The sequence below is a fragment of the Pyrus communis genome, chromosome 6, assembly GCF_963583255.1.
Source record: "Pyrus communis chromosome 6, drPyrComm1.1, whole genome shotgun sequence".
Lineage (NCBI taxonomy): Eukaryota > Viridiplantae > Streptophyta > Magnoliopsida > Rosales > Rosaceae > Pyrus > Pyrus communis.
The window spans coordinates 25,748,061-25,774,686 of record NC_084808.1 but is presented as its reverse complement, the minus strand read 5'-3'; the positions used below and the strand labels follow the sequence as shown (position 1 = coordinate 25,774,686).

At 36.2% G+C, this 26,626-nt stretch overlaps 4 protein-coding genes and 2 pseudogenes across 4 annotated transcripts; 1 reads left to right on the top strand and 5 right to left on the bottom strand.

Moving 5' to 3' along the window:
• The first annotated feature begins 385 nt into the window (after positions 1-385).
• On the top strand, positions 386-1,477 carry LOC137737956 (uncharacterized). The gene is made up of 3 exons (XM_068477545.1): positions 386-951; positions 1,057-1,209; positions 1,322-1,477. The coding sequence occupies exons 1-3, from the start codon at positions 814-816 to the stop codon at positions 1,475-1,477; spliced, it is 447 nt and encodes a 148-aa protein (XP_068333646.1). The 5' UTR covers positions 386-813.
• LOC137737955 (beta-1,3-galactosyltransferase GALT1-like) lies at positions 1,446-6,612 on the bottom strand. Its single transcript, XM_068477544.1, has 9 exons — positions 6,408-6,612; positions 6,147-6,319; positions 4,126-5,251; positions 3,322-3,545; positions 2,945-3,226; positions 2,620-2,748; positions 2,362-2,541; positions 2,071-2,178; positions 1,446-1,974 (listed from the first exon to the last, which is right to left on the bottom strand). The coding sequence occupies exons 3-9, from the start codon at positions 4,883-4,885 to the stop codon at positions 1,759-1,761; spliced, it is 1,899 nt and encodes a 632-aa protein (XP_068333645.1). The 5' UTR covers positions 4,886-5,251; positions 6,147-6,319; positions 6,408-6,612; the 3' UTR covers positions 1,446-1,758.
• Positions 6,613-12,526: 5,914 nt separating this feature from the next.
• LOC137736314 (ribonuclease 3-like) lies at positions 12,527-13,586 on the bottom strand (annotated as a pseudogene).
• Positions 13,587-15,018: 1,432 nt separating this feature from the next.
• Positions 15,019-16,620, bottom strand: LOC137736313 (ribonuclease 3-like; annotated as a pseudogene).
• A 1,134-nt stretch (positions 16,621-17,754) lies between these two features.
• On the bottom strand, positions 17,755-20,192 carry LOC137738167 (ribonuclease 3-like). The gene is made up of 4 exons (XM_068477793.1): positions 19,894-20,192; positions 19,165-19,320; positions 18,284-18,482; positions 17,755-18,148 (listed from the first exon to the last, which is right to left on the bottom strand). Exons 1-4 carry the CDS (start codon positions 19,996-19,998, stop codon positions 17,925-17,927), a joined length of 684 nt encoding a protein of 227 aa, XP_068333894.1. The 5' UTR covers positions 19,999-20,192; the 3' UTR covers positions 17,755-17,924.
• A 3,178-nt stretch (positions 20,193-23,370) lies between these two features.
• Positions 23,371-25,435, bottom strand: LOC137737999 (extracellular ribonuclease LE-like). The gene is made up of 4 exons (XM_068477595.1): positions 25,247-25,435; positions 24,973-25,128; positions 23,919-24,117; positions 23,371-23,716 (listed from the first exon to the last, which is right to left on the bottom strand). The coding sequence occupies exons 1-4, from the start codon at positions 25,346-25,348 to the stop codon at positions 23,493-23,495; spliced, it is 681 nt and encodes a 226-aa protein (XP_068333696.1). The 5' UTR covers positions 25,349-25,435; the 3' UTR covers positions 23,371-23,492.
• Between the last annotated feature and the right edge of the window lie 1,191 nt (positions 25,436-26,626).

Sequence of the window (26,626 nt, the reverse complement as noted above, 5' to 3'; positions counted from 1 at the left end):
GGTGTAGAAAGATCTGGAACTTCTGGATGCCTTCCACGTAATCTTTACGTCAAACAATTTACACATTTAAAATTTGATTAAACTATTAAAATTATTATAACTTTTAAAGCAAGTCTTTATTTATAATCGTTAGATTAAATTTTAAAGATCTAAATTATTTGATAAGTAAGATTAAATGAAAAGAATCCGGATGCGAGTATCCCTTTCGGTAGACAAGGTAGGTGAGATTACTGTCACACTACACGTGGTGTATGAACTAAAATTATTATTTTTGTTTATTCCAAAATATTTTTAAAAAATAACGATATTCACACTTTTATTTTTATTTTTTACATAATTTTAATTTTGTTGTCATTAAATCGAAGTATGAATTAAAAAATGAAATCCCAATAAAATAAATAGAAATTTGAAATGCACCCTCGCCTAGTTAATACGACATCGCTTTTGGTACATTCAAGCCCGATCCCTGTGGATTTCTTGAGTAATCCATACTAAGAAGATTCAAGAGAGCCGCCAAACCGGAAACTGTGCCTCTGCGCCAGAATACGCCCCCGTTACGAAACTTCTAAAATTAGCGCAATTTTAACTTTCTGAAAAGACCGCACGCAAGGTGTTTGATGAAATTCCTCAACGACCTTCTTTTGAACATAAAGTGGTGTGGGTATGGCTCTTGCGAATGCTGCTGCTCTCAAGTTCTCGACTTCTGCGTTTTTGGATCTTCGTTCGGCAGCTTCCATCTTTCAAATTCAACCCATGCAGCAGACTGGAAGAACAAGTGAATGATCCCAACTTACACTACTTGTGCTGCTGTGCATGCAACTCTGTGTTACTGGTGTACCGTTAAAGCTTGGGTTTCGTGTAGGTTTCTCGGTGAAGCCGTTTGTTATGAGAGCGAGGGGGAATGCCAGGATGGATAGTGCGAAAACTCGAAACAGAAGAATGCAGAAGAAGGTAATGTCATTGTCATCTTCCCTGCATTTGATGAAATATGCGTGTATTGGTTGCTTTGGTTTCTGATCCGCTGGAATTGCGGTCTTGTTTTCGCTTCTGAATCAGTATAACGGCACGTCCAAGAGACCGAGGCTTTCAGTATTCTGTTCAGATAAACAGTTGTATGCAATGCTGGTAGATGACCAAAACAAGAATTGTTTGTTTTACGGAAGCACCCTGCAGAAATCTATTCGTCAGAGCCCCGATTGTAGTACCAGTGTAAGTAGACTTCTAGCTCGAGCGGCGCGATCTCAGCCATTTTCGATTCGCAGAACTATTTGGTAGTGCACGGTGCAAGTTCTCTAACTCTGTTCTGCCTAAACTTTTGTAGGAAGCTGCTAAACGTCTCGGTGAGGAGCTCGTCAAGGCCTGCAATGAACTCAACAAACATGAAATATCATCTTATGATCGCAACGGTTTTGCTACTGGGGAAAGGATTCAGGCATTCGAGATTGCAATTTCTCAGCATGGTTTCTTGTCAAGATAGATTTGTATGCGCGTGAATTCTATACATCAACTCCACCTCTGTTATACTATATCCTATGGCATCGCTACATAGTATTAACTAAAATATACAGCAATCGTAGGCTCGTTACTGAAATAACTCTCTCCTCTTTTAGTTAGCGCCTTGGTAGGGTCTCGGCTTTGGTCAATCTCGGTCATCTACTCTCAGACAAAATGATCGGGCTAACCAAGACTTCTCTCTTCAGCTTCGGAGGTTGATCGCAACTAAAAGGTTCCGATATGGAACGAATGATCTAGCTGTGTCTACCTATCACCACCACAGCATTTAGCAACTTGCCCTTCTTGAATTTTCTGCCAGAGACAAAGCATCTCCCGGGGACCTTGGTAATGTGCAACGACATACCCGTCCTTGCATCCTTCGTTGTAGACCTTCTCTTCCTTCTCATACCGTACATTTAGACCCTCCTTTTTCATATTCGCGATCCAGATACCCATCGCCACATCTTCCAGCTTAAACATCTGATCATAACAAAGCAGTGTTCTCTTTCAGATACTGGAATCCTTTTGATTGAGAAGCTATAGTGATAGACTGGTTGTAAAATGATTGTTTCTTACCTTTAATCTTCCCCTTTTATATCGCTGCGAAACCGCCTTTGCTATGTCATTCGATATCACATAACCAGGACCGTGCGCCCAAGGTGGGTAAGTTGCTTCGGGCCATTCCTTCATTAACGCAGCAGACACAGCGAACGGGAAAAAAAAATGTGAGAAGCAGAATACAATTTCTTTAACCTTTTACAACGATAAACTACGCATCAATTTAAGATATTGTAATTTGATTCCTAATTTGGGGAACAAACTCGGTTGTACCACAGCTTGCAAAGTTGGCAAAGTGTAGAAAATTACCTCATTGCTGATATACCACTTGCTATCTGGACTTCGATGAGGTCGAGAATCTGAGTTAATGAGGCCATAGAGCAAGCCACGATTCACTTTGATCCTGTGTAAGGAAGCTAGCACTTCATCCACACGAACAAATGCATCGTCATCCGTCTTCATAACAAACTTTGCTGAAACAACCTCCGTCTGTTGAAGCAATCAAATCAATTAGAAAAAGAAGAGATATCCCCACGCCACGCACTCAAGAAAAAGTAAGGATTTTACCCCAAAGATGCAGATGGCCAAAGTTTTCCAGGTAATGAGGCCATAGTAATCAACAAAAGGCATCAGCTGTATGTCTCCATAGGTTTGTGCCTCGTTCCAAAGTTCCTCATTCACTATTTGGTTCTTATGCTGCATTACGTTACAAACTTGATGAATAATTTAGCAAAAGGACTCAAAGAAAACATAACGAGGATATAGAAAAGACGGCACAAATATGTTTTGGTGAAAACAGTCATAAATTTTGCACATTAACGAGCAACACGCCCGATGATGGAGAAAAGAACTGCTGTAATAACGAAGAACAAGGTTTCACATGTGAGCTCACCAAACCAACAAAAAAGCGAACTGAAACCGCCCCTGATTGCACAGCTGCATACTGCATCCATGTTCTTCGAACTGCCATCCTTCGTTTAAAATTGTTTGCGGTAGAGAAAACACCAATAAAGAGATCCATTTGTTTGTGAGGAGAGAGAGGTGCAGATTTGAGTTCTTCTAAATTAATTATGTGCTCCGACTCCTCTGATGTGGGTAAACCGCTGACTAGGACAGAAACTAATTTCAAATCCCCAGATAGCCTTATTTCATTAACAAGCCATGGCTCCAAAGTCTGAATAGAAAACCAGGAAAACAGCATATGAATTCATTGGGACTTTACCTTTTAATTCCAAAAGCAACAAAAAAAATTAAATTTGAAGAACTTACTTCGCGGAATGCAAAAGATGTTAGATGCTTCCCATCAACAGTCATTTGGATTCCTTCTGAACCCACTCTAAGTGTAGCAACAAACGGATACCCTTGCTTAAATGGAAAGTATTTTCTGGACTTTGATCTGTCTTGCGCAGTTGAAGCCTGCCTTGAAACATTGGAACGCATCGTCTGCTCTTCAGTTTTTCCAACAATCTTGTTGCATTGGTCCAATTCATCCACTGGCAATCATTAACAATTTAAGATAAAGTAAGAGTAACAATAAATAGGCCTTATAAACTATATACAGAAACAAGTAACTGAGCATGGTTTCACATGGAAACATTACGATAAGTTGCATGCTATCACCCGAACATGAAAAGAATTATAGACAATTATCACCAGTAACTGCACCAAATAGTGTATTGAAGACAGTCTTCTTCTGGATAAATCGAATTCTTTAGGCAAAATATGGGTTGAATATTTTTCTTAACTTATAGCAGAAATTCTGTGTCTAACGTGGGTAATGCAATTGTCAACTTTCTTGGACTAACAAAGTCCTAATTTCTATTTAAAAGGGTCGAACATAATATGCATTACTGGTAAAGAAAAGAGTTTATCTGTTGGATGCACACCATGACGAGAAAAGGAAGAATGGGCTACAAAGCTATTGACAAACTGTGTCATGTTACTGTAACAGCAATTCCACTATTTGTCACCAGGCACAATAAGTCAATGAATTATCAACTGTAATATGTCAAACAAATCTACATACTAAATCTTTGATATGATCGACTAATAGAAAAAGAGGCAGCAAGTTACCTTTATTATTCTTTTCAGGAGTTGGGGACGGGCAACGCTCCTCTTCACCCCAATCATGAGCAACAGTCCATGTGTTCTGGACAATTACGGGGTCCTCAGTTACCTTATCACCATTTAGCCTAACATTATAATGCAATATAACGGGTGGGTCGGGCTCCCCTGGAAGAGGCTCCCCTGTCAAGTCAATTCGAAAGTTTCCAAGAAATCCATTCGGAATGCCAATAACTGTAATTGAAGAACCTTGAGTTAGGCCACAAGGGACCCGCAACTTAGAAACACTATTGTCGATTCCTGTCCCATTCATTTTATTAAGAAAATGAGGACATTGCTTTTCTTTTGCTTTCCCAGGTGAAATTTCATTTGTGTGACCAAGTCTTTGCTCTTCAACCGAAGCCATAAGACTATTCCATGCAACTCCAGCTTCCTTTATAGCATCCACCCCATTAGGCAAACCCTGAGCTTGATTAATCAGATGTTTCAAAAGGTTCCATGTATGCATAGTTTGCCGCTCTTCATTGGATACATTCCTCTGAGCAAAGAGGCTAAGGGCTATAGTCTCTCCAGAAATCACTTCAGAAGCATTCTCTGGATTCTGAACTGCAGGTGGAGTAGTATCTAACCATTCAAGAGGATTACTAATATTCGTGTAGAATGCATTGGTTAAGAAACTATCCCCAGCAGGATAGTTTATGATGCCATATCTCAAAACTAGCAGCATGAATAGACATGCAGCCACAATACTGCCATATGATTTCTTCATTCTGGGGATTACGAAATTGCATCAACAGCTCTTAGCCCAACTTCCCAAGTTATTGATCATCATGCAGCCCAATTAACATCTTTTGAGAATCACGCGCATGAATCACTAAACGTCAATCACTCACAGGAAAATCCAAGAGACCAGGTGCTTAAAAAGAGAGAGAAGAATGATCTGCCACATGCAAATAGCTAAGGATCTTTGGTAAGAAATCAACAGGTCACAAGATGTATACTGGTACACGTGGAAGGATCTCTACTTCTGTCAAGTGTCAAGTAAATGTTTCACATCTTCCTTTTTAGACTGCCATCCAAAGAGAAACCAACTATGGCTCTGCCAACAACTCTATCTTCCAGAGACACTACCACACTGAACCAAAACCCAAATTAATCAGTCTACAAGAACTTACAAAAATCAGCAACTGAAAAATCAGACGAAAATGAATAAGCAATGCTATGCATACATATAATTCTCAAGGTACCCAACTTCAATCGTTTCGTTCGCAACTTATCTCGATCTAAATCCTAAATGTCCACTTTGCATCCCCAACTATTTCCAGAAGCACCAGAGATGGCACCGAATCTGGACTTGTCTAATTATTACATGGTCATTCATCATATTTCATTAAAAGCTTGTTCAATGTTTTCATTTAAGTTCATGATCAGTATTAAATTAAGTTTATGCACATTTTGAAGTCATAGTTCATACAATCGTTAATAAGGGTTAGCCTATTCACGGAAGGTTGTTCCATGCCCAGACTATTTAAAATCCCTCCTCATGTACGGAAAGACATTATCCAGAAATTGAGAATTACTTCTAAACTCGTATCTCTTTGGTAGATTCTTTAGAGTGGCGAGTTATTTATCTTTGAGTGATCAACATTATCCAGTGTGAGGAAAGTTGCTCTAAAAAAGTTGAAAATTTCCATTAAAAAGAAAAACATATAATATTTTAAGACATTTCAACAAAATACAAACAGTAGCAGTTAATTCCTTGTCAAAAATATCCACAGACCAACTGGTCAAATCCCTACGAGTAGCTACGATACTGCAATTATTAGAAGTTCAGGGACCATACTGAAAAATTGAAACCTACAATCTCACAGCTCTTGAAGTAATAAATTCTAACGAAATTACGGAAAATAAAGTGAATTAGATTTCTCGGTCGAGTAATCAATCCAACATTTTCTTCTCTGATTCATTTGAAGCTTAATTTCGAATTTCGAATTACGAACCATAAAGTTTTGGAGTAAGAAAATCAATACCTCCGATCGTCTTGTTACTAAAACGGCACACTATGCTAAGCTCGATTCTGATAGAATCGTCAACTTTCTCGGCAACCAAACAGTTCTCGAATCGATTGAAGCAAGAAGCAAGCGACCGGACTGGACAGATCCGAACGCGGAAGCAGCCGAAGAAGAACAACTCGGGACGCAAGCTACAGTAAAAGGATAAAATTATGAAGATGACTAACAGAGGACTTAAAATTAGAGATATGAATAATAAGGACAAAGGTTAAAAATCACCTTGTGAGGAGAAGAAGCGGAAGCGGAAACTTTCTGTTTGGGAAGAATGCCGGAAAGTGCGAGAAAATTCGCCGAGAAAATTTGAAACGGGAGAGAAAGTGCTGGGAGTGATGGATTTGAAAAACTTCGCGTCGAAGCGTTAAACGGTGGGAAACCACAAAGAACACTGTTTTGGTCTTTTGCAAAGTCTTGATATCATTTTTTCTTTCGCTACTTGGTTCGACCATTTTTTACTCTAATTAACATCACTTTATTTATTAAAAAATTATGAACCCAAATTACGTATTATAATTTCACACAAACTAACTTGGCTTTTTTTTTTTTTTTTCGGTCATCATTATAACATATCTCTTATTTAAAATAAAAATATAAACATCTTCCTACTCCCACGTTCCCTCTCTCTTTCACCATTTCTATGCAACTTCTTTTTCCCATATATTTTCCAAGAAAAAACCATAAAAAAAAAACACACACACACACGCGCACAAAGTGTGTGGGTTTAAGCTAGTAATCACTAAAATAATGAAAATTAGTGTATCTGTATATAAATATAGGGTGAAGCTTTCATAATCTCAAAATTGCCCTTCTTTTATTCAAATTTCAGAAGAAAAAATAAATTCACAAAAAAAAAAAAAAAAACCATCATATAATGAGACGGTAGGTGGTTAATAAATTTAATATTTTCTAAATTATATTTTTATAAAAAATAGTAATAATAAAAAAAAGTAAAACTTTAAAAATTAACAAAAAAAAAAACCAACAAATAATATTTATCAAACGAAAATGAAATAAAATAGAAAAATCAATTGTCACACGCATAATAAGAGAGCGAATTATTTTCTTTTGGGGCTAAGTGATATTTATTTGGACTGCATGTATCTTTTAAGGACATAATTGTTTATATCTTCATAATTGCCAAGCCATTAAACAGAATACCTAAAAGGCTAAGAAGTCATTTTTGACCAAGAATAACAAGTAATTTTTGGTTAAACTGTCACATTATTATGAGTTTCATCAATCAATTCACACGTTTATCTATTAATTTTTTTTTAAAAATAATAAGTTTACACTAAATTCATCAAAACTACCTAAATAAATAATAAAAAATAAAAATAATAATAAAATAATAAAAAAAAACTTGAACTTGAAACGCGATGAATTGAAGAGAAATGCCCTTAACACTGGGACTATTCACCATTTTGCAAGTTTATCTATTAATTAATAAGAAACCTTAGATGCATGACATATTAATCTTGTTTATATTATAGCATGTGTATTAGTAACATTACATGACAACCACTTTAATAATTTTCTTGAGAGCAATTTTTTTACTTATGAGTTTCTTTTTCAAGATTATTATTTACATGTGAGATGAGCACATTTTTGGTTACGTTAAGAAGTAAATTATTTGAACCAAAATAATTTAGCAACATGTTCATCCAATATGACTAATAAGATGGTATTAAATTATTAATTGAAGATAGATGTTTACTAAAACAGAAAAATTGATAAATGTTGACCCATTCAGCTGTTGACGAAACTTACAATTGCCTGTCCACATTTGGATTACGCGTTGAATATTGACCGGGAAAAGCCGACTGGAAAACGGTAATTTGCGCGTTGGCGGTCGTTTTTGTCGGAAAAATATCTCTTTTACTGAGACCATAAGATGATGAAGTGATTCAGACCTTTAAAATTTTATTCAATGATAAAAAATTATTATAGCTTTTAAGAGATCAAAACAGGTAGACCATTTTATGAAAATTCAAATATCCGAATCACTTAATCTGGTGACATTGTAGAAGAGATCTGAAGATGATCTCTTTCCGTTTTTATCCCTCTAACTATGGTACGTGGCGGCCTGTCAGTAGCCAGCCACCATGCACTAGGAAAACTTTGCCTTTTTGGTCAGAAAGGACGGAAAACTTGTCGTGGTTAAGCCAAATGGGTCGATAGAAATCATGGGGAGTCCATTAAGGGCGGGACCCGCAAAGAGGAGAAATTTTTAGGTGTACCGGTACATCAAAAAGTTTTGGTGTACCCTCATTCATAATGGTTTGATTTTTATTTATTTTTTGGTGTACCCGGTACACCTAAAAATTTCTCCGCAAAGAGGGCCGCCTCATAAGCATCGGAAGGCGATATGCACGTTGCCTGTATGTCTCCGCCTTGAAATTGCAGGCGGGGCCGGCCGAAGCCAAAGGGGGTGGGTAATGCTCAAAGGTGGAAGGACGGTTTTGTCCTTGGTCTAAACCCATAATTCTAAGAATTTTCTAGTATTATTTATTCACATGTTTTTGAAAATTGAAACATGTATTTATTTGTATTGTATATGAATTTGATGACACATTAATCATATCGTCTATATATAACAACTTGTTAATTAGTAACAAAAAAAAAAAAATCTTCGACAAATCAGCTGGTCATGCCGATATCACAAATGGTGTGTTTGTGAGCATGGGAAGTTTTATTCATACAGGTTGGATGATACCTAAATATAAACGAGTCTCGTTCTTTGTAAGAATGCATAACTATTTGGCTAGTCAAGATGTTGTACTTATATGAGCTCAAATATTACCTAATTTAATGAGACTCGCTAATTTTTTTTAATAAAAATACGTAGCCATTCAATTGATTATGTTGTCTTAGTTATAGTATAATTTAGCAACGTTACATCACGGTAAAACTGTTTCAGTTATATTTTGTGGTCCGTAGTTTGCTGGTGAAATGTGACCTTCAAGTTTGAACAAGGGGGGGGCCAAAGGGGTAGGCCTTGGGCAGGGACAACTCAACAGGCGACTTTGCGAAAGGTAGAAGAAAGACCAAATGAAACATCATTAAGCTTCCCTTTAATTTCTTTGTTTATGATTATTAGTTAAGGTAACATAACATCATTAAGCTTTGGACGTTGATTAATACTAAGCTTTGCACGTAATATAAGAATTTGGCAGAGAGGTACCATCTATGACCCGACAGTCGGCCAAACCTGATGGCGAAGGTGAACATAAATTTTTTTTTTTTCTTAGTACGTCGACATTTTTACATTACGGAGATGAGGAGTTTGGCTAAGCCACACAATGGACAATCTAAATTTGGTATTGAATTAACCATTCACAAAATTCGAATCTAAAACCAATTACTTCTAAACGAAAAAAAAAATATAACTAAACTGTCGTATTAAATGATCATAAAATATTAAATGATAATATTAATAAATAACGTTGTTTAGGAGGTCGTTTGCAACCTAGGACAGTGCAGGCACGTGTAGAGATGAAGAAGCAGATCTCTATTGAAAAAGGTATGGATCCACTAAATAATTGTTGCTCAAATTATAAAATTGCCATATGGTGATTGACTGATTGTCTGTCAATGCATTAATTTTCATGTTTTAATGCCGTTTGTTTTGGGATAATACTTGGCTAGTGGCCGGTACTTACACGCTTCAAATCAAATTAAACCACGTGTTAGTTATAAACCGGCAACCAAAAACAGCACCTCAAAAATGAGTATTTAAAAAGACAGTGTTATTGCCACTTAGTACCACGATCTAGTGGTATTTCTCTTCACTCATAAGTAAGAGATCTTAGGTTCGATTATCGTCAAAGGGGAATTTGAATTTTGAACCACATTATTACTAGTCTATTGTGAGGCTAAACCCATCCCTCCCTCTTAATGTAAATAATATCGTTTGTTCAAATATTAACACGCTCCAGACCCAAATAAACAGAGCCTCCTGAGCAAAGGATCTGGAGCGTTGAAATTAGATCCAACGGGTACAAACATGAGGTCCCTCTAAAAATTATAATAATTATAACTATTTGATCAAATTTCAACATCCTAGATTCTTTGATCCTTAGGCTCAGTTTATTTATGTGCCAAGGGGATTCGGTTCCTCATTCAAAAGTGGTGGGTGGTGTTAAGGACGTGAAAAGGAGTAATTGGCTGTTTTAACAGTTTTGGTGGTACAATAGTGCCAATTAGAACGAAATTATTGTATTGCCTTCATACATCAGCACACTCAACACATATTTGAAAGAAGGAGAAGGATTATCTACCTTTCTAATCTCTATATTCTTTCATACCCTCCTATTTGAACAGTTACGGTTAAGCCACGTCAACATCTTATATTGATTTTTTTATAGAGATAATAAGACAAAAAGCAGCATGGGAGAGGAGATGATGAAATGAATAAGAATAAAAGGGTATAAAATCCTCCTCCTTAAAAGAATTGACGGAACACCGATAAAGTGGAGTAAAAGTTGAGTTTCAAATTGTAAATTAACGATACCTTTGTTTCAAATTGTAAATTAAGTGTGAATTTCAAGAGCATAGCAAAAAGTAAGACACGTAATAATTATGCAGTGTGATTCTCCCACTCCACTAGTATAGTGTCTCTATTTAAGTGGGCTTTAATGCAGGACCTGTTTTCTTCGGCCTTTAAATATTTTAGTTTACAACGAGGGCCCAAAAATGGCATGTACAAACGGAAAACCGGCCTATACTATTAACTAAACATGCTTGATAAACACGTGTTGGTTGTGTTTCCAATGATTTTTTTTTTAATACATCGATATTTTTACACTAAAATAAATGAAAATTCGGCAAAATCACACAATAAACAACCTAATTTGGTATCGAATTCACCATCTACGAGATTCGAACATAAGATGTCTCACTTGCGACTTAGTACTATAGTCTAGTGTTATTCTTTTTCACTTGTAAGTGAGAGGTCTTAGGTTCGATTTTCGCCAAAGACAAATTTGAACTATATTATTGCTAGCCCATTATGAGGCTAAGCCCATCCCTTCCCCTTTAGTGTAGATATGTCGTTTGTTCAACAAATAAAAAAAAAGACCTCGCACTTTTAAGTGAAGAGAAATATCAATAGACTGTAGTACTGAATGACATATTTCAATTTTTGTTAAATTTCTTTGAATTATTGGAGACTAAGCACTTCACGATAAACACGTTTTTGGAAATGACCTTTATTATTAACTAGACATGCATGTCCAGCACGTGTATTTCTTTTATAATAGTTAGAATATTAGGAATTGGATCCTCTCCAGAACTCAAGGTGAGGATCCTCCTGACCAGCACATGTGGACAGTTGGATGAAAATCTAATAGTTACAAACAAGGGGATTCCTTAAAAGTTATAATAATTATAGTTGTTGGATTTTTATCGAACGACCCACGTGTGTTTGTCAAGAGGATCCTCACCTTGGGCTCATGAGAGGATCCAATTCCAGAATATTAAACAATTTTTGATCTGATTAATTTGTGCATGAATTATATTTAAATTGATGACGTAAAAGAATAGACAACTAAAATCATCAAAGACGTTATTGGGAGAAATTTTTCATTGTGACTGAAATATGAGTGGTACATTACGTGTTTTTATATAAGTGATGAAAATTTTTATTTTTTAAGTTATTAACTTTTTAACGCACATATCCCACTATTTTTATAGTAACATATGGTGTATCATTGTCACATCCCGGCCCGGGACGGATCACTTCCCGGGCCGGGATGTGACAAATTGGTATCAGAGCCTAACCTTGGCCGGTGTGCCAACGAGGACGTCGGGCCCCTAAGGGGGTGGATTGTGACATCCCACATCGCCTAGGGGAGTGATCCTTAAATGTATATTCCCATCCTTACCTAGCACGAGGCTTTTTGGGAGCTCACTGGCTTCGGGTTCCATAGGAACTCCGAAGTTAAGCGAGTAGCGCATGAGAGCATTCCCAGGATGGGTGACCCATCGGGAAGTTCTCGTGTGAGTTCCCAGAAACAAAACCGTGAGGGCGTGGTCGGGGCCCAAAGCGGACAATATCGTGCTACGGTGGTGGAGCGGGCCTAGGAAGTGATCCGCCCCGGACCGGGATGTGACAATCATCACGTGTTCCCGTCACACTAAAAAATCTCTCCATTATTAGATAAAAGTGGAACAAATAAAATAAAAAAAAGAACGCAGCTAGAAGTTTCGTAAAAATTTATTTGTAGTGTGAAAGTTGAATTATTCATGACTAATGATACATGAACTACAAGCGGCTGGCTAGTTGAAAGCAACATCAGAAATTCAGAAGCCAAAATACAAAAATGATACAGACAATTAACAAATTACAAAGTAGAAGATTAGTGTGAAATAATTACAACAAGAAGTTAATTAAAATTTAGGGAACTGAACTTTGGAAGCCCATCCTCCATCTGGAAGGTGAGGACACTCAATGATGTCTTCGCCGGAAGTGTCCACGAACAAATAAACTTGGTAAGGGCTGTTTCCGGCAGAATCGCTGTTGCACTCTATCCCTGGGCTGTACCCAGCAGCTTCTTTTATAGCTTCCACGCACTATGTTCTCTATGCTGTAAACTTCATCATTTGGCACGATTCCTGCATTCAACAATTACATTTAAATGTTGAATTCATTAGTTTTTAGTGATATCATGGTATTTACTTTGGGAACGATCCCTCATCAGCCACAAACTTTAGACTGAAACTTTATTTATTTATTTATTTAAATTAGCTAATTAATTACCAGCTTTTTTAAGGATTTGTAGAAGGTTAACTTTTTCTTTGAGTTTGAGGGCTGCTTCGAAGTACTCTTTCTGATCGAGCTCAGACTCGGAGCAGGTTCCATGCTTTTCCCATTCATGTGACCAGATCCCGTAACCGTCGCTACTTGGGCATTTCAGTGATGGCCAATTCTTATCAAGACTGCTCAAATGAAAGCTCTGAGATCTAATTTTGTACAAAATAAATAGTCCATAGAATAATTAGAAAAAGAAGGCACTCAACACGCAGACACACACACAAAATAAAAATAAAATGGAATAGAAAAACAGTATTGTATGATCACTGCGTAATCTGAATTTGTGTTTGAAGCTCCCTATATGCATACATATTCATACAACTATATGAAAATGTTTTCTGCGATACTGTCTGCTTACAGTGTTAGATATACACACAGACCATTGATCAGGTTGCTTAATTATTATATACCTCAGATTTGTCGAAGACGCTGTTGGGATCACAGTCAAAGGGGTAGCCACCTTCTTTATAAATAGGCCATAGACCATGAATGCCAAAATCTGCTGTAGGCTTTCCTGAGTTGGGATGGCAACAAGTATAATTTGCGTTGTCACAGTATGCTCCTGGCCACTGGATGACATAAAACATCATGAGGATTATATATAGTATTAGCTATATAGTGTCATATAGAAAAATAAGATCGAAGAGAAGAAAAATAAAATGTTTAGCTAGGTTTAAGTAATTAATAAGATGGAGAGCAAGGCTAGCTAGTTAGTTTTTCCAGGACAATCTTAAAGGAAGTTAGCTAGTTTATACTTGCTAGATCAGGCTTCTTGGTGTTGCGTGCTAGTCATTTTTGTTTACGGACACGATTCATGGGAGCAAAAATATGAGTTTGTATTATACCTACCTGAGTTACACATTTTCAAATTAAATTCATTTTAGCATCAAGCTATACTAGATCATATGGTGTCACGTGCTCCTTTTTTATACTCCTTGTGGAAAAAATGGTATTCAACTAACTGATCACATGTATGTGAGACGCCACACACCAAATCAACATTTCGTATATATTTTCTGTTACTCAAACCTACTAGTGGTCACATCATGTTGGATGCAACAGTCGTACACAAAAATTTCTTCTAATTATATTTGCATTTGATGGCTAAGATATGACTCATACACGTGATGTCGTGTTCGGTGACATGAGGTGTCAGATAGTACATGCATGGAGACAATTGTGGAGCTTGGAATTTACAGCAATGGGTCAAAAGTAGCTTTGAAAAATCGATCATACTTTCATTATAATTGTCCATGATGTGTTCTCATATTTTGGAAACGTCTTATTACAACATCATTATCAATAGAATCAAATACATCTTTATCAATGTGTACAACCAAACTATCATTCAACCATTGATCTCTTATCCTATGAAGTACAAGTGGCTAGCTAGTTGAAAGTAGAAGTTGTTGGGGGTGAAAAGAAAAACAATGGGGTTTAAATATGATTACCCCACTCTAACTAATATCGAGGTCTTTTGTGATAAAATCCTACACTTGACAGATTAGGTAAGTGATAAAGTTGGGGACAATATTGACGTTGTTAGAGTAGGGCCCCATTGGCTTGCCGATCCAAAAATCCAACATGGTATCAAAGCCAGATTCGGGTCCGTGCAAACCAATGAGCTTGTCATCGAGAAGGAAATAAGCCATGATTCTTAATAGAGAGCCAACCTCTGAGTTCCATTGAAAACAAGCATTGACTCTTAACATAAAGCCGACCTCTGAGTTTCAATTGCCAATGCGTAGATCTCATTGTGTGAACCACTAAATGAGGTTACACGTGAGAGGGAGTGTTGGAATCCCACATTAGTGGGTGAAAAGAAAAACAATGGGGGTTTAAATATGATTACTCCACTTTAACTAATATCAAGGCATTTTGTAATAAAACCCTATACCTGAAGGATTAGGCTGGTGATAAAGTTGGGGACATTACCGGTGTTGTTAAAGTGGGGCCCCGCAGGCCCGCCGATCCAAAAATCCATCAGAAGATTAGTGTGAAATAATTACAACAAGGAGTGAATTAAAATTTAGGGAACTGAACTTTAGAAGCACATCCTTCCTTTGGAAGGAGAGGACACTCAATGATGTCTTGCCGGAAGTGTCGACGCACAAATAAACTTGGTAAAGTTGGCTGTTTCGGCCGGCCGAATCGTTGTTGCACTCTATCCCTGGTACCCAGCACCTTCTTTCAAAGCTTCCACTATGCTCTCTACGCTGTAAAATTCATCATTTGGCACGATTGCTGCATTCAACAGTTACATTTAAAGGTTGAATTCATTAATTTTGAGTGATATTATATGGGATTTACTTTGGGAGCGGTCCCTGATCAGCCTAGACTGAAACTTAATTTTTTTTGAAGTTAGCTAACTAATTACCAGCTTTTTTTTAGTATTTGTTGAAGGTTAACTTTTTTTTTGAGTTTCAGGGCTGCTTCGAAGTACTCTTTCCGAGCGAGCTCGGACTCGGAGCAGGTCCTGTGCTTTTCCCATTCATGTGACCAGAACCTGTAACCGTCGCTCCTTGGGCATTTTAGTGATGGCCAATTCTTATCAACTCTGCTCAAAAGCTCTGAGATCTAATTTTGATCAAAATAAATAGTACATAGAATGATTAGAAAAAGAAGACACTCAACACGCAGACACGCACAAAAAATAAAAATAAAATGGAATAGAAAAACAGTATTGTATGATCACTGTGTAATCAGAATTTGTATTCGAAGCTCCCTATATGCATACATATTCATACAACTATATGAACATCTTTTTGCGAATACTGTCTGCTTACATTGTTAGGTTATGTACACAGACCAGTGATTAGGTTGCTTAAGTATTATGTACCTCAGATTTGTCGAAGACACTGTCGGGATCACAGTTAGAGGGGTAGCCACCATCCTTGTAATTAGGCCATAGACCATGAATACCAAAATCTGCTGTAGGCTTTCCTGACTTGGGATAGCAACAAGTAAAGTTTGTGGCGTCACAGTATGCTCCTGGCCACTGCATGATATATATAAAACATCATGAGGATTATATACAGTACTAATGTCATATAGAAAAATAAGATCGAAGAGAAGAAAAATATAATGTTTAGCTAGGTTTAGAAACTAAAGAACGGCTGCGTAAAATTTCCACTAGGGTTTTGAAACTGAAATACCGTTGGGTTTTGAGATCGAAGAAAAATCAAGCTGAAGATAATGTTGATGTATATTCACTAAAATTAGGAAATTTTGGGACGGGCGTTACAGCTAGGAGCTAGCTGAAGCAAAAATACACCTGTTGAACAAAGTAGAAGAAATCGAAGTCTGGGGAAACACAAAGAACCGAGACGTACGGAGTGATCAAACGCTTTATCAAGATCAAAGTACTGCTGTATCTAATTGTTTCTTTTCTTTTTTTTCTGCAGAAGTAGGTTTTTTTTTTGTTGTGGGGGTGGGGGGGGGGGGGGGGGGGGGTGCTGGGGTGGTGGGAGCGGGCGGGTTTTGCTGGGGACGAGCTATATTACAATGACAATATGCCTAGCTGAGATGTCTGTATAAATAGGAAAAGAGACAGGGTAAATGGAATATATCCCGGAAAGCATATGCTGATGACACCATAGCTTATGAAAACTTGTAATCCATCATTTTCGTGTTTAATGTGATCGCACACAACTTTTTTTTCTTTGCTCCTTCGTTCTTTCCACCTATTGATTTACCTTGAAATAATTTAGTCCGTTTACTTAACCATTAGTTACATTAAACCTAACTTACTTTGTCTTTTAATTAGCTTAAGATCCCATCTCCATGAACTGTTCACCAATATCAACCAGAACGAAGATATCCCGTAGAAGAGTGTAGAAAAAGACTGGGAGAGAACGAGAAGGCTTTAGAGGAAAATTAACGAGTTGAAGTATATATATTTTGTTGATAGAAAGATACAACAATGATTAACCTATGTAAAGGTAATTTGTACAGCTAATCTCTAGAATCTTATCACTTAACAGATTCTAACAATCCTAACTCACTCTTTTGCATATCAAGGGACAAGTGTATCAATCCACACCATCCATACACTCTATTCCCTAACATGAACAAGTAAAGGATATATATCCATTAACTCGTTTATTGAGTGACTAATTAATTTAATCTAACTAATGATTTTCCACATTTCATATTTCATATAAATTAAGAAATGCAAGTCTGGAAGCAACGGTTGATAGACGTATGTCATGGGAAGGAAGTGACCGGTGGATTAGTCTTTAAGTAATTAATTAATAAGATGGAACGCTAGGTCAGATAGCTAGCTTTTCCAGGCCAATCTTAAATGAAGTTAGCTGGATTATACTTGCTAGATCTGGCTTATTGGTGTTGCTTGCAAGTCATTTTTGCTTACGGACGCTACTCACTCTCATGGGGAGCATAGCGTCGAGCCACACTAGATCAGATGGTATCAAGGGTTTCCAATGGAGATGACCCTTAATTTTTGGTTGGATTTCTTTGAGTTAAAAGTAAGCACTGCACGATCACACGTGTTTGGTAGGGTTTCCAATAGAAATGGTGCTTCGTTATTAACTATACATGCATGTCAAGCACTCATGATCCTTTTATTTATTTGATAATAGTTAGAATATTAATCTATTTTTTATTTAATTAGCTTCTGTATGATAATCTATAAACTGGCCACTTAGGAGAATAGACAGCTAAAATCATCAAGGGCATTATTGGATGAAAACGGAACAAGACAAAGTTAAATATAAAGAACAAAAGAGAACGTAGCCAAAAGTGTGGTTAAAATTTATTAGCAACATGAAAGTTCATCAATTAGTCATGACTAATGACACATGAAGTGGCTAGCTAGTTGAAAGCAACATCGGTAGCCAAAGATACATACAAGAGTAACAGGTTACAAAGTAAAAGATTATTGTGAAAGAATTACAACAATGAATTAATTAAAATTTAGGGAATTGAACTTTGGAAGCACATCGTCCCTTTGGAAGGAGAGGACACTCGATGATGTCTTGGCCAGAAGTGTCGACACACAAATAAATTTGGTAAAGTTGGCTGTTTCCGGCCGAATCCTTGTTGCACTCTATCCCTGGGGTGTGCCCAACACCTTCTTTTATAGCTTCCACTATGCTCTCTAGGTTGTAAAGTTTATCATTTGGCACGATTCCTGCATTCAACAGTTACATTTAAATGTTGATTTATTAGTTTTAAGTGATATTATGGAATTTACTTTGGGAGCGGCCCCTGGCCAGCTCAAACTTTAGACGGAAACTTAATTTTTTGAAATTTGCTAATGAATTACCAGCATTTTTTAGAATTTGTAGAAGTTTAACTTTTTCTCTGAGTTTGAGGGCTGCTTCGAAGTACTCTTTCTGATCGAGCTCGGACTCGGAGCAAGTCCCGTGCTTTTCCCATTCATGTGACCAGAACCTGTAACCATTGCTACTTGGGCAGCTCAGTGATGGCCAGTTCTTATTAAGACTGGTCAACAGCTCTGAGATCTAATTTTGTACAAAATAAATAGTCCATGAAAATAGAATAATTAGCAGAAGAAGACACTCAAAACACACACAAATAAAAATGTTTTTTTTTTTTTACTTCAAAATGGTCATTAAGATTGACATGACTCCTCATGTTTTGATCCATGAGATTGACATAACTCCCAACTTTTTGGTTCATAGATTTCAAATCAATAGAAGTGGTTCCTAAGTTTGTTCACCATCAATCATTTTTGTCATTGTGTGAAAAATCTCCGTAAAATAGGAAAATTAACAAAGATACCCTCATTTTTTATCAAATTATTTTGGCCTATTATTTATTAAATTGAGGGTATTTTTATCATTTTGGTTCTTATTTAAGGAGATTTTTCACATAAGAACCATAATGATTGACGTGGACTAAATCAGAAATCACTTTTATCAATTTCAAATCTCACAGACCAAAGTAATAAGAAGTTATGCAATCTTAATGACCATTTTAGCTAAAAAGCCAAATAAAAAATGGAGTATGAAAACATTATGATCATTGCGTAGTCTCAGTTTGTATTTGAAGCTCCCTGTATGCATACATATTCATATCTATATAGGTGTATGTATATTGTAAAACTATGAAATCTTATTTGCGCTACTGTCTGCTTACATTATTGGATACACAGACCATTGATTCGGTTGCTTTAAAATATACCTGAGATTTGTCGAAGACGCTGTCGGGATCACAGTTAGAGGGGTAGCCACCATCCTTATAATTAGGCCATAGACCATGAATGCCAAAATCTGCTGTAGGCTTTCCTGACTTGGGATAGCAACAAGTATGTTTTGTGTCACAGTATGCTCCTGGCCACTGCATGATATAAAAAAACATCATGTGATATAGAAAAATGAGATTTGAAAAGACGATAGCGTTAGTGGTTAGATGTTAGATTAGGAAATAGAGAGGGTTCAAACCACGACAAAATGCGAAGGCATAATTTATTTCCACCACTATAATAAAGGGTTACTTGCATATGCAAAAATAAGATCGAAGAGAGAAGAAAAATAAAATGTTTAGCTAGGTTTAGAAACTAAAGAACAGTTGCATAAAATTTCCACTAGGGTTTAGAAACTGAAAAACCGTTTGGTTTGTAGTTATTGGGTGGGCTAAAAAAAATAGACACTAAAAAAAAAAAATTAGAGGATTTATTGAGATTCTCAAATTTTGAAAATACTTTTTCGAATGAGTCGAGCCACTACGATGAAACTAAAAGAGTTCCGCATTATGAACCATGTACCGTGCACATCGCTTATACGGGCTATAAAAAGTAACATAAGAGGAAGTGAAGAAATAGAATATGAGAAAAAAAATATAGAAGAAAATGAAAGAGGATCATATTCTATTTGGGATGGGTCATCATAGCAAGCTGAAGCAAAAGCACACCTGTTGAACAAAGTAGAAGAAATCAAAGTCCTGAGAAACACAAAGAACCGAGAGGTACTGAATGATCAAAAGCTTGATCAAGATCAAAGTATTGCTGTATCTCATTGTCTCTCCTTTTTTTTTTTTTTTTGTTTCTGATGAAATATGTTTCTTTTTTTTTTTTAGGAATGACAATATGGCTAGCTGAAGGGCCTGTATTTAATAGGGAAATAGAGAGGGAATATGGAGTATCATGGAAAGCATATGCTGATCACCAATAGCTTATAAATCTGTGTAATCCATCATTTGCGTGTCTAACGTGATCGTACACTATATTTTTTTTCTTTGCTCCTTCGTTCATTCCACCCTCTATTTATTTATTTTGTAATAATTTAATCCAGTTAATTTCTCATTAGTTACATTAAGTCTTAAGTCTAATTTTAATTTGTCATTTAATTAGCTTAAGATTCCACGTCTCCATGGACAAGTACAGGATATATGTATCCATTAACTCATTGATCGAGTGACTAATTAATTTAATCTAACTAGTAATTTTCCACATTTCATTTCATATTTCATATAAATTATAAGAATTGCAAATCTGGAAGCAACTGTGGATAGATGTATGTCATGGGAAGGAAGTGGCCGGTGGATTAGTCTTTAAGTAATTAACTAATAGGATGAAGCGCAAAGTCGGATGGCTAGCTTTTCCGGGCCAATCTGAAATGAAGTTAGCTCGTTTATGCTTGCTATATCAGGCTTATTTGTGTCGCGTGCAAGTCATTTAATCTGCTTACACGACTCATGGGGAGCAAAAATATGGATCTGTATACCTAACTGAGTTACACTTTTTCGAATGAAATTCATTTTAGCATCAGGCTATACTAGATCAGGGAGGAGGATTCTCTCTCCTCCGAAACCCCTCCCGTCCTGTCCCCTCCTCTCTCAATATCTCTTTTATCTTTCTCTCTATCAAGAAAGTCACAGAAGAATTTGACGTGGCTTAATTGCGACTATTCAAATAGGAGGAAATGCGAGGAGGGAATTTGAAAGGGAGAAAATCCTACTCCCTAGATTAGATGGTGTCAAGTGTTCTTTTTTATACTCCTTGTGGAAAAAATGGTATCCGACTTACCGATCATGTGTTTGTGAGACACCACACACCAAATCAACATTTCGTATATATATTTTGTGTTATTCAAATGCACTATATGCTCACATCATGTTGGATGCTGTACACAAGAATTTCTCCTATTATAATCATATTTATTGACTAAGATATGGCTCATACATGTCATGTCGCGTTGGATAACATCCCATCATGTACACTTGCTACCACCAAACGAAGTAACGAATATATGGACTTGGCCATATCATGAAGACCTTTTGTCTAAAACTTTCCACTGTAAAAGGAACTTGTATTAGTGCCACGAATACGTACGAAAATCATGAGATAATTTCATGTATGTGGTTGATGGACCCCTCGATCAGCAATATATGGTGGTTGAATCCTCAAACTCAATATGAATTGGAAACTTGCTACAAAATTATATCAACGTATACAAAAGTGACATGTAACTGAAAAGTGTTTATATCTCAGATAATGATGTGATCTACCTAGACCTCAAGATAATAACATATACTTCTTCTAATTAAGTATCCCTAAACTTCTTCTAAGTAGTTAGCCGGTGCGCAGCTTCCATGACAAACACATTTCACCAGTTTTCTAGAACAAGATTTGGCTTAAGATAGATCTCTTCTCCTGTATGGGTTCTTTTTTAAAGTATAAATGGGCCATTCAATTTGATCTCTGCAACGCAGACGTTACTCCAAACGAAATCGTACTCCAAACGAAATCGAAATTCTTACAACAAATATTGTTCTTTTTTCAATAAATAAATAAATAGATTATAAATGCGAACTTGGCTGGTCTTGAAATTTAAAAGCATGCCATGTGCACTAGTTTTATACATGGCCCAATTACTCACCAAAACACTCTAAGCCAAAATCAATCGATCTTGGCCGGTGAAAATTCGAAGGACAATTTTCAACAAGACTCTTCTCATCAATGACATCTAATGACTGTTGATCTTTTATTTAGGATTGTTTATTAATACTCCACAATTTGTTGAAACAATCAAAATAAATTTTTTTTAAGGGTAATACTAATGAGTCTAAATTTGTAAACAAAATAAACTAAATAAGATATCACCAATATCAGATTCTCAAAACCACCGACTCCATCACGGAGAGATTTTTCAATGTGATCGGTACACGGGGTGGTACACCACGTGTTACTGTACAAATGGTGGGATATGTGTGTTAAAAAGTTAATAACTTAAAAAATAAAATTTCCCACCACTCTTATTAGAACACATGTTGTACCACTTGTGTTTCCGTCACAACTAAAAATTTCTCCACACAGTGGCCGATGGGTGATTGTTGAGATCCGTTGCTTTATATTAGACTGCTCGCATTTTTTCAACATCAAAATATTCATCGTTGTACTTTTGTTATTATTATTATTATTATTATTATTTTTGGTATTATATTCAAATCCACTTGGGAATACTGGATTGGCCTCAGCATAGTTCTCATATCGAGAATTGGACTCAGGGCAATATAAGAACAAAACCCTAATACAATTTGGAGAAACTTAGACCTGTCGAATAAGCATAGAGAACCCTGTAATTCAATTTATGGTTATGGATAATAAACTTCTAATACAGTTTCGAAATCATTATGAAAAAACAATTAGGAATACTAATACAGTTTCAAGAAACCTGGAGAATAAGGCTTATTTAAAAACAATGTCGAGGCAAACACTCTCGCCTCTCCAAGGGTTCGGATAATCCGAAGAACACAATGGAGTCACAGGCGACGGTGTGGGGGTATTGTGGGTGGTTGTGGGATTTATTGTTTTGGAAGGTGGGGTAGATCTAACAAACGGAAGGGCAAAGATGAAATTGTTGAGAGACATTTTAGTTGTAGGTGTATTCAACAAATTACCAGTGGTAATAAAACAACCCTTTATTTATTTAAAGGTGTAAAAAAATCTAAAAGGATGTAATATTATCAATCCATGTTAGTGAGTTTTTGTTTTTTTTTTTTTTTGGCTTAATTAAAATTAAGTACCGTGGTAATAGGATAGTTGGAAGATAACCCATGTAGTAAAAAAAAACTAGGATTTAAGTTCCTATGGTAAAGTCTGTTAAGATTTATGCTCAAAATTGAAACTTCCGTCAACTTTTCTGTTAATTATTAGTACGTGAGTTAGCTAACAATTAATGTAGAGTTCTGTTTTAGCTTAATATGTGTGGCTCACGTGCTAATAATTAACAAAAAAGTTGGACGGAATTAAGTTCTAAATAGTCAGGACTCATGAACTTACCACTAGACCACTTGATGTGGTTCATGTGCGTGAGTAACTAAGAAAATTAAGTTCTACATAGTCAGGACTCAATAACTTCATATATCAAAATATATTGTATTTTATCATAAATGGGTTATTAAAAACTGGACTACATCCAGAATTCATGATTAGCGAATGATGGATACATGAAAATTTAGACAAAGCTGATGCTGTGGTCTCTGAGCTAGCTAGTCATCTTTCTACATTTCTAAAAAGTTGGGAATTCAATTTGTGCACCGCACTTTCCATGGGGGAAGACAGGACACTCAATGAGGTCAGAACCAGAAGTGTCCACGCACAAGTAAACCTGATAAAGTTGGCTGTTACCAGATTCATCCACATTGCACTCAATAAATGGAGTGAACCCAGTTGCATCTTTCACTGCCCCCTTGATGTTCTGTAGGGTGTATGAGTCCCCATTTGGCTGTATACCTGTAACATATAAAATTATATATGTTTAACAAATGTGGATCGACGAACACAGCAAGGAATTAACATCAATAGTTACTGAAATTAGTGGGCTCAATATGAGGTGACTAGTGAATACAACATCTACCAACTAATAATCGTGTGTAATAACTGTTACGCATTGATAATTTGATCAGATTAGTTTCTTAATTTATTTATTAATTACCTGCACTTTCGAGGGCTTGGAGGAGGTTTATTTTCTTTTTGAGGTTAAGAGCAGCTGCAAAGTAACCGTGTTGGTCAATGAACGACTCTGAGCAGGTGCCATGTTTCTCCCATTCATGTGTCCAGAACGCTATGCCATTGCCGCTTGGGCAAGCTAATGTTGGCCATTCTTTTTGCATGCTGCTTCTTAGATCTGAAATCTGTGACATCATTTTTCATGATAGGATTTAGTGGCATCTAAAGGTTGATAACGTTCGTTAATTATCAAGGGAAGAGGACCTTCTCCGAATTCACTTTGTGGGAATTTTAAGAATCCCTACATCCTAATCGTTCATCGTATAATCATTTTTTGTTATATACTATTTGAGTTTAATTTTAAATAAAAAAGTCAAATAATTTATGACCGCACGATACATGAATAATGACTACGATGTGAAGATCCCTAATATCTCATCAAAATGATGCGGATGGAATCCAATTCCATTATCAAGAGCTATATATATTATTATAATTATAAATCTTAATTTGTCAACAACAGAAGATTAAAGTAGTACGAAAAAAACAGAATAAAGGATAAAAAGTCCAAATGCGCCATTGCTAGCACGCAGGGGGTGTGAGATGTGACATCAAACGTCACGCCACAAAACCAAGCTTGCAATTACCAGGGGTCATTCGATACATCCAATTATGTGTTTATATTTCTCATACATCACTACTCACGTGATGAGATATATATATATATATATATATATATATATATATATATATATATGATTATACACAACTAGTGGGAGTACAGGCTTTCTCCATGCTTGCTTGTAGAGGACTTGTTCTTTACACCAATGAGGCGTGTGACCATTTTGTTACAATTTTGTCCAAGTTTAATACTGTAAAACTCATTTTTAACAGATTTCGAATAAATGATAGATGATTTTTATGTGAAAATGCCTAAATGTAGCAGATTTTGCATTAGATGGCCGGCCTTAAATGTAAAAAGAAGTATAAGATCGATGTTTTTTATGCTAAAAGACATTTTCAAGATTCAATTAAAATACCTCAGATTGATCAAAAGGGTTGTTAGGATCGCAGTTTGAGGGATATGAACCGTCCTTCTTATTCGGCCAAAGCCCATGAATACCAAAATCAGCTGCAGGCTTCCCTGTTGTTGGATAGCAGCAACTTTGCTTTGTGTCACAATACGATCCCGGCCACTGCATTACTCAACGAAAAAACACAACCATGACAAGGTAAAATCATAAGAACTAACAATCACATAGGTCAAGGGTTCGATTTCATCCGACGTGGCATAAGATAAAACGTCTCACTCACCTGCTGGACGAAGTAGAAGAAATCAAAATCTTCTGCAACACAAACAACTGAAAGACATCCTATCAGTAAAAGCTTCACAAAAGTTGAAGGGTTGGTCTTCATCCTTCTCACTCACTCTCTCTCTCTCTTGGTTGTGGCCTTTGACTCTTGAGACTGGTTAATTTGGAGAGTAATGATAGTGTATATGAAAGGGAGGTGACGAGCCTTATTTATAGGCAGAAATATGGAAAGGTTGAGGGGCCGAATATCCAGCCTTATATGCTTTCATTACCAAATTTTATGAGTCCACTGGATTATTTACGTGTGTAACCGTTGCATGATGATAGCTATATGTCGGCTCACCTTTTCTTTGTACAAAATTTTTCCTTTCATATTTGTGGGATTTTTTTTCCTGTCACATTCACTATTTTTCTTAATTTTTTTGTTTGTCCAACTAAACGAAATTAGCCATTAATTAATTTAAATCTCAACGCGGGATGCTTCTGTGATTTTGGCAGATTGTGTTAAGCTTTTTAGCTAAGGTTTGACACAGGTGTAAACAATTTTTATCATTTTTTTCCCATTTAATACGAGACAATATGGTGCATAATGTATGATATGGGAGATTTTTCAATATGCTAGAAATCTAAAGTGATACGTTATATGTCATTAGATAAGTGGAGAGAAGATTTTTTTAAGCGTTCTTGTGATTGTATGTATTTGTGTTCCACTGAAAAATCTCTCGTATGGCACACACTTATTGGCCATATTTGTGACTTCCTGCGACCTTTGGAAGTTACCTCGATTAATAAAATAAATGTTAGGAATATTGTAAGGAGTGAGGATCATTGCCGGATCCTTTGTGAGGATCTCGAGGATCCTCAAATCATATCCGTTCATCATACATGCAATTAGAAATCATTGTAAATTTTTTTTATTTAAAATTGAATATAAACAGTACCTTACAAAAACTAATAGCACGATACACGATGAACGAATGTGATTGAAAATTTTCCAAAATCCTCACAAAAAGGATCCGGTGAGAATCCTCTCTCCATTGTAAGCATCTCTTTGTACTTGCACCAATTATTTGATGGATTAGCCTTCCAAGTTAGGTAGATAAAGTAATGCTTTCACACTTTATTTATATTGTGTCAAATAAAACAAATCTAAATCATGTGGTTGTAACATGCATGCATGCATATAGAAATGTGGTCACCAATAGCAATAATGTTGGTGAAATAGCGTGCCGTGATTTCCATACATGCTTAATGCTTTCATACTGAAAACTTGGCATATGTTGATCAAGAGGATATTCTCTCCTCATTTTAGGAATTTTCATTTTGTATCTTGACATTAGCTGGATCTTTTTCTTACAAAATATATTCACAAAATACTTTT

What these genes read in the sequence shown, in the direction of transcription:
- LOC137737956 (XM_068477545.1), top strand. Translation starts at nt 814, where the DNA reads ATGCAACTCTGTGTTACTGGTGTACCGTTAAAGCTTGGGTTTCGTGTA. An exon ending in ACAGAAGAATGCAGAAGAAG is followed by an intron (nt 952 to 1,056) that starts GTAATGTCATTG and finishes CTTCTGAATCAG; the next exon opens with TATAACGGCACGTCCAAGAG. An exon ending in GCCCCGATTGTAGTACCAGT is followed by an intron (nt 1,210 to 1,321) that starts GTAAGTAGACTT and finishes AAACTTTTGTAG; the next exon opens with GAAGCTGCTAAACGTCTCGG.
- LOC137737955 (XM_068477544.1), bottom strand. Translation starts at nt 4,885, where the DNA reads ATGAAGAAATCATATGGCAGTATTGTGGCTGCATGTCTATTCATGCTG. An exon ending in TCCTGAAAAGAATAATAAAG is followed by an intron (nt 3,546 to 4,125) that starts GTAACTTGCTGC and finishes AATGATTGCCAG; the next exon opens with TGGATGAATTGGACCAATGC. An exon ending in TGGCCATCTGCATCTTTGGG is followed by an intron (nt 2,542 to 2,619) that starts GTAAAATCCTTA and finishes TTGCTTCAACAG; the next exon opens with ACGGAGGTTGTTTCAGCAAA.
- LOC137738167 (XM_068477793.1), bottom strand. Translation starts at nt 19,998, where the DNA reads ATGAGATACAGCAATACTTTGATCTTGATCAAGCTTTTGATCATTCAG. An exon ending in TCTTCTACTTTGTTCAACAG is followed by an intron (nt 19,321 to 19,893) that starts GTGTGCTTTTGC and finishes TATATCATGCAG; the next exon opens with TGGCCAGGAGCATACTGTGA. An exon ending in ACAAATTCTAAAAAATGCTG is followed by an intron (nt 18,149 to 18,283) that starts GTAATTCATTAG and finishes TGTTGAATGCAG; the next exon opens with GAATCGTGCCAAATGATAAA.
- LOC137737999 (XM_068477595.1), bottom strand. Translation starts at nt 25,348, where the DNA reads ATGAAGACCAACCCTTCAACTTTTGTGAAGCTTTTACTGATAGGATGT. An exon ending in ACCCTTTTGATCAATCTGAG is followed by an intron (nt 24,118 to 24,972) that starts GTATTTTAATTG and finishes ATGATGTCACAG; the next exon opens with ATTTCAGATCTAAGAAGCAG. An exon ending in CCAAGCCCTCGAAAGTGCAG is followed by an intron (nt 23,717 to 23,918) that starts GTAATTAATAAA and finishes TATATGTTACAG; the next exon opens with GTATACAGCCAAATGGGGAC.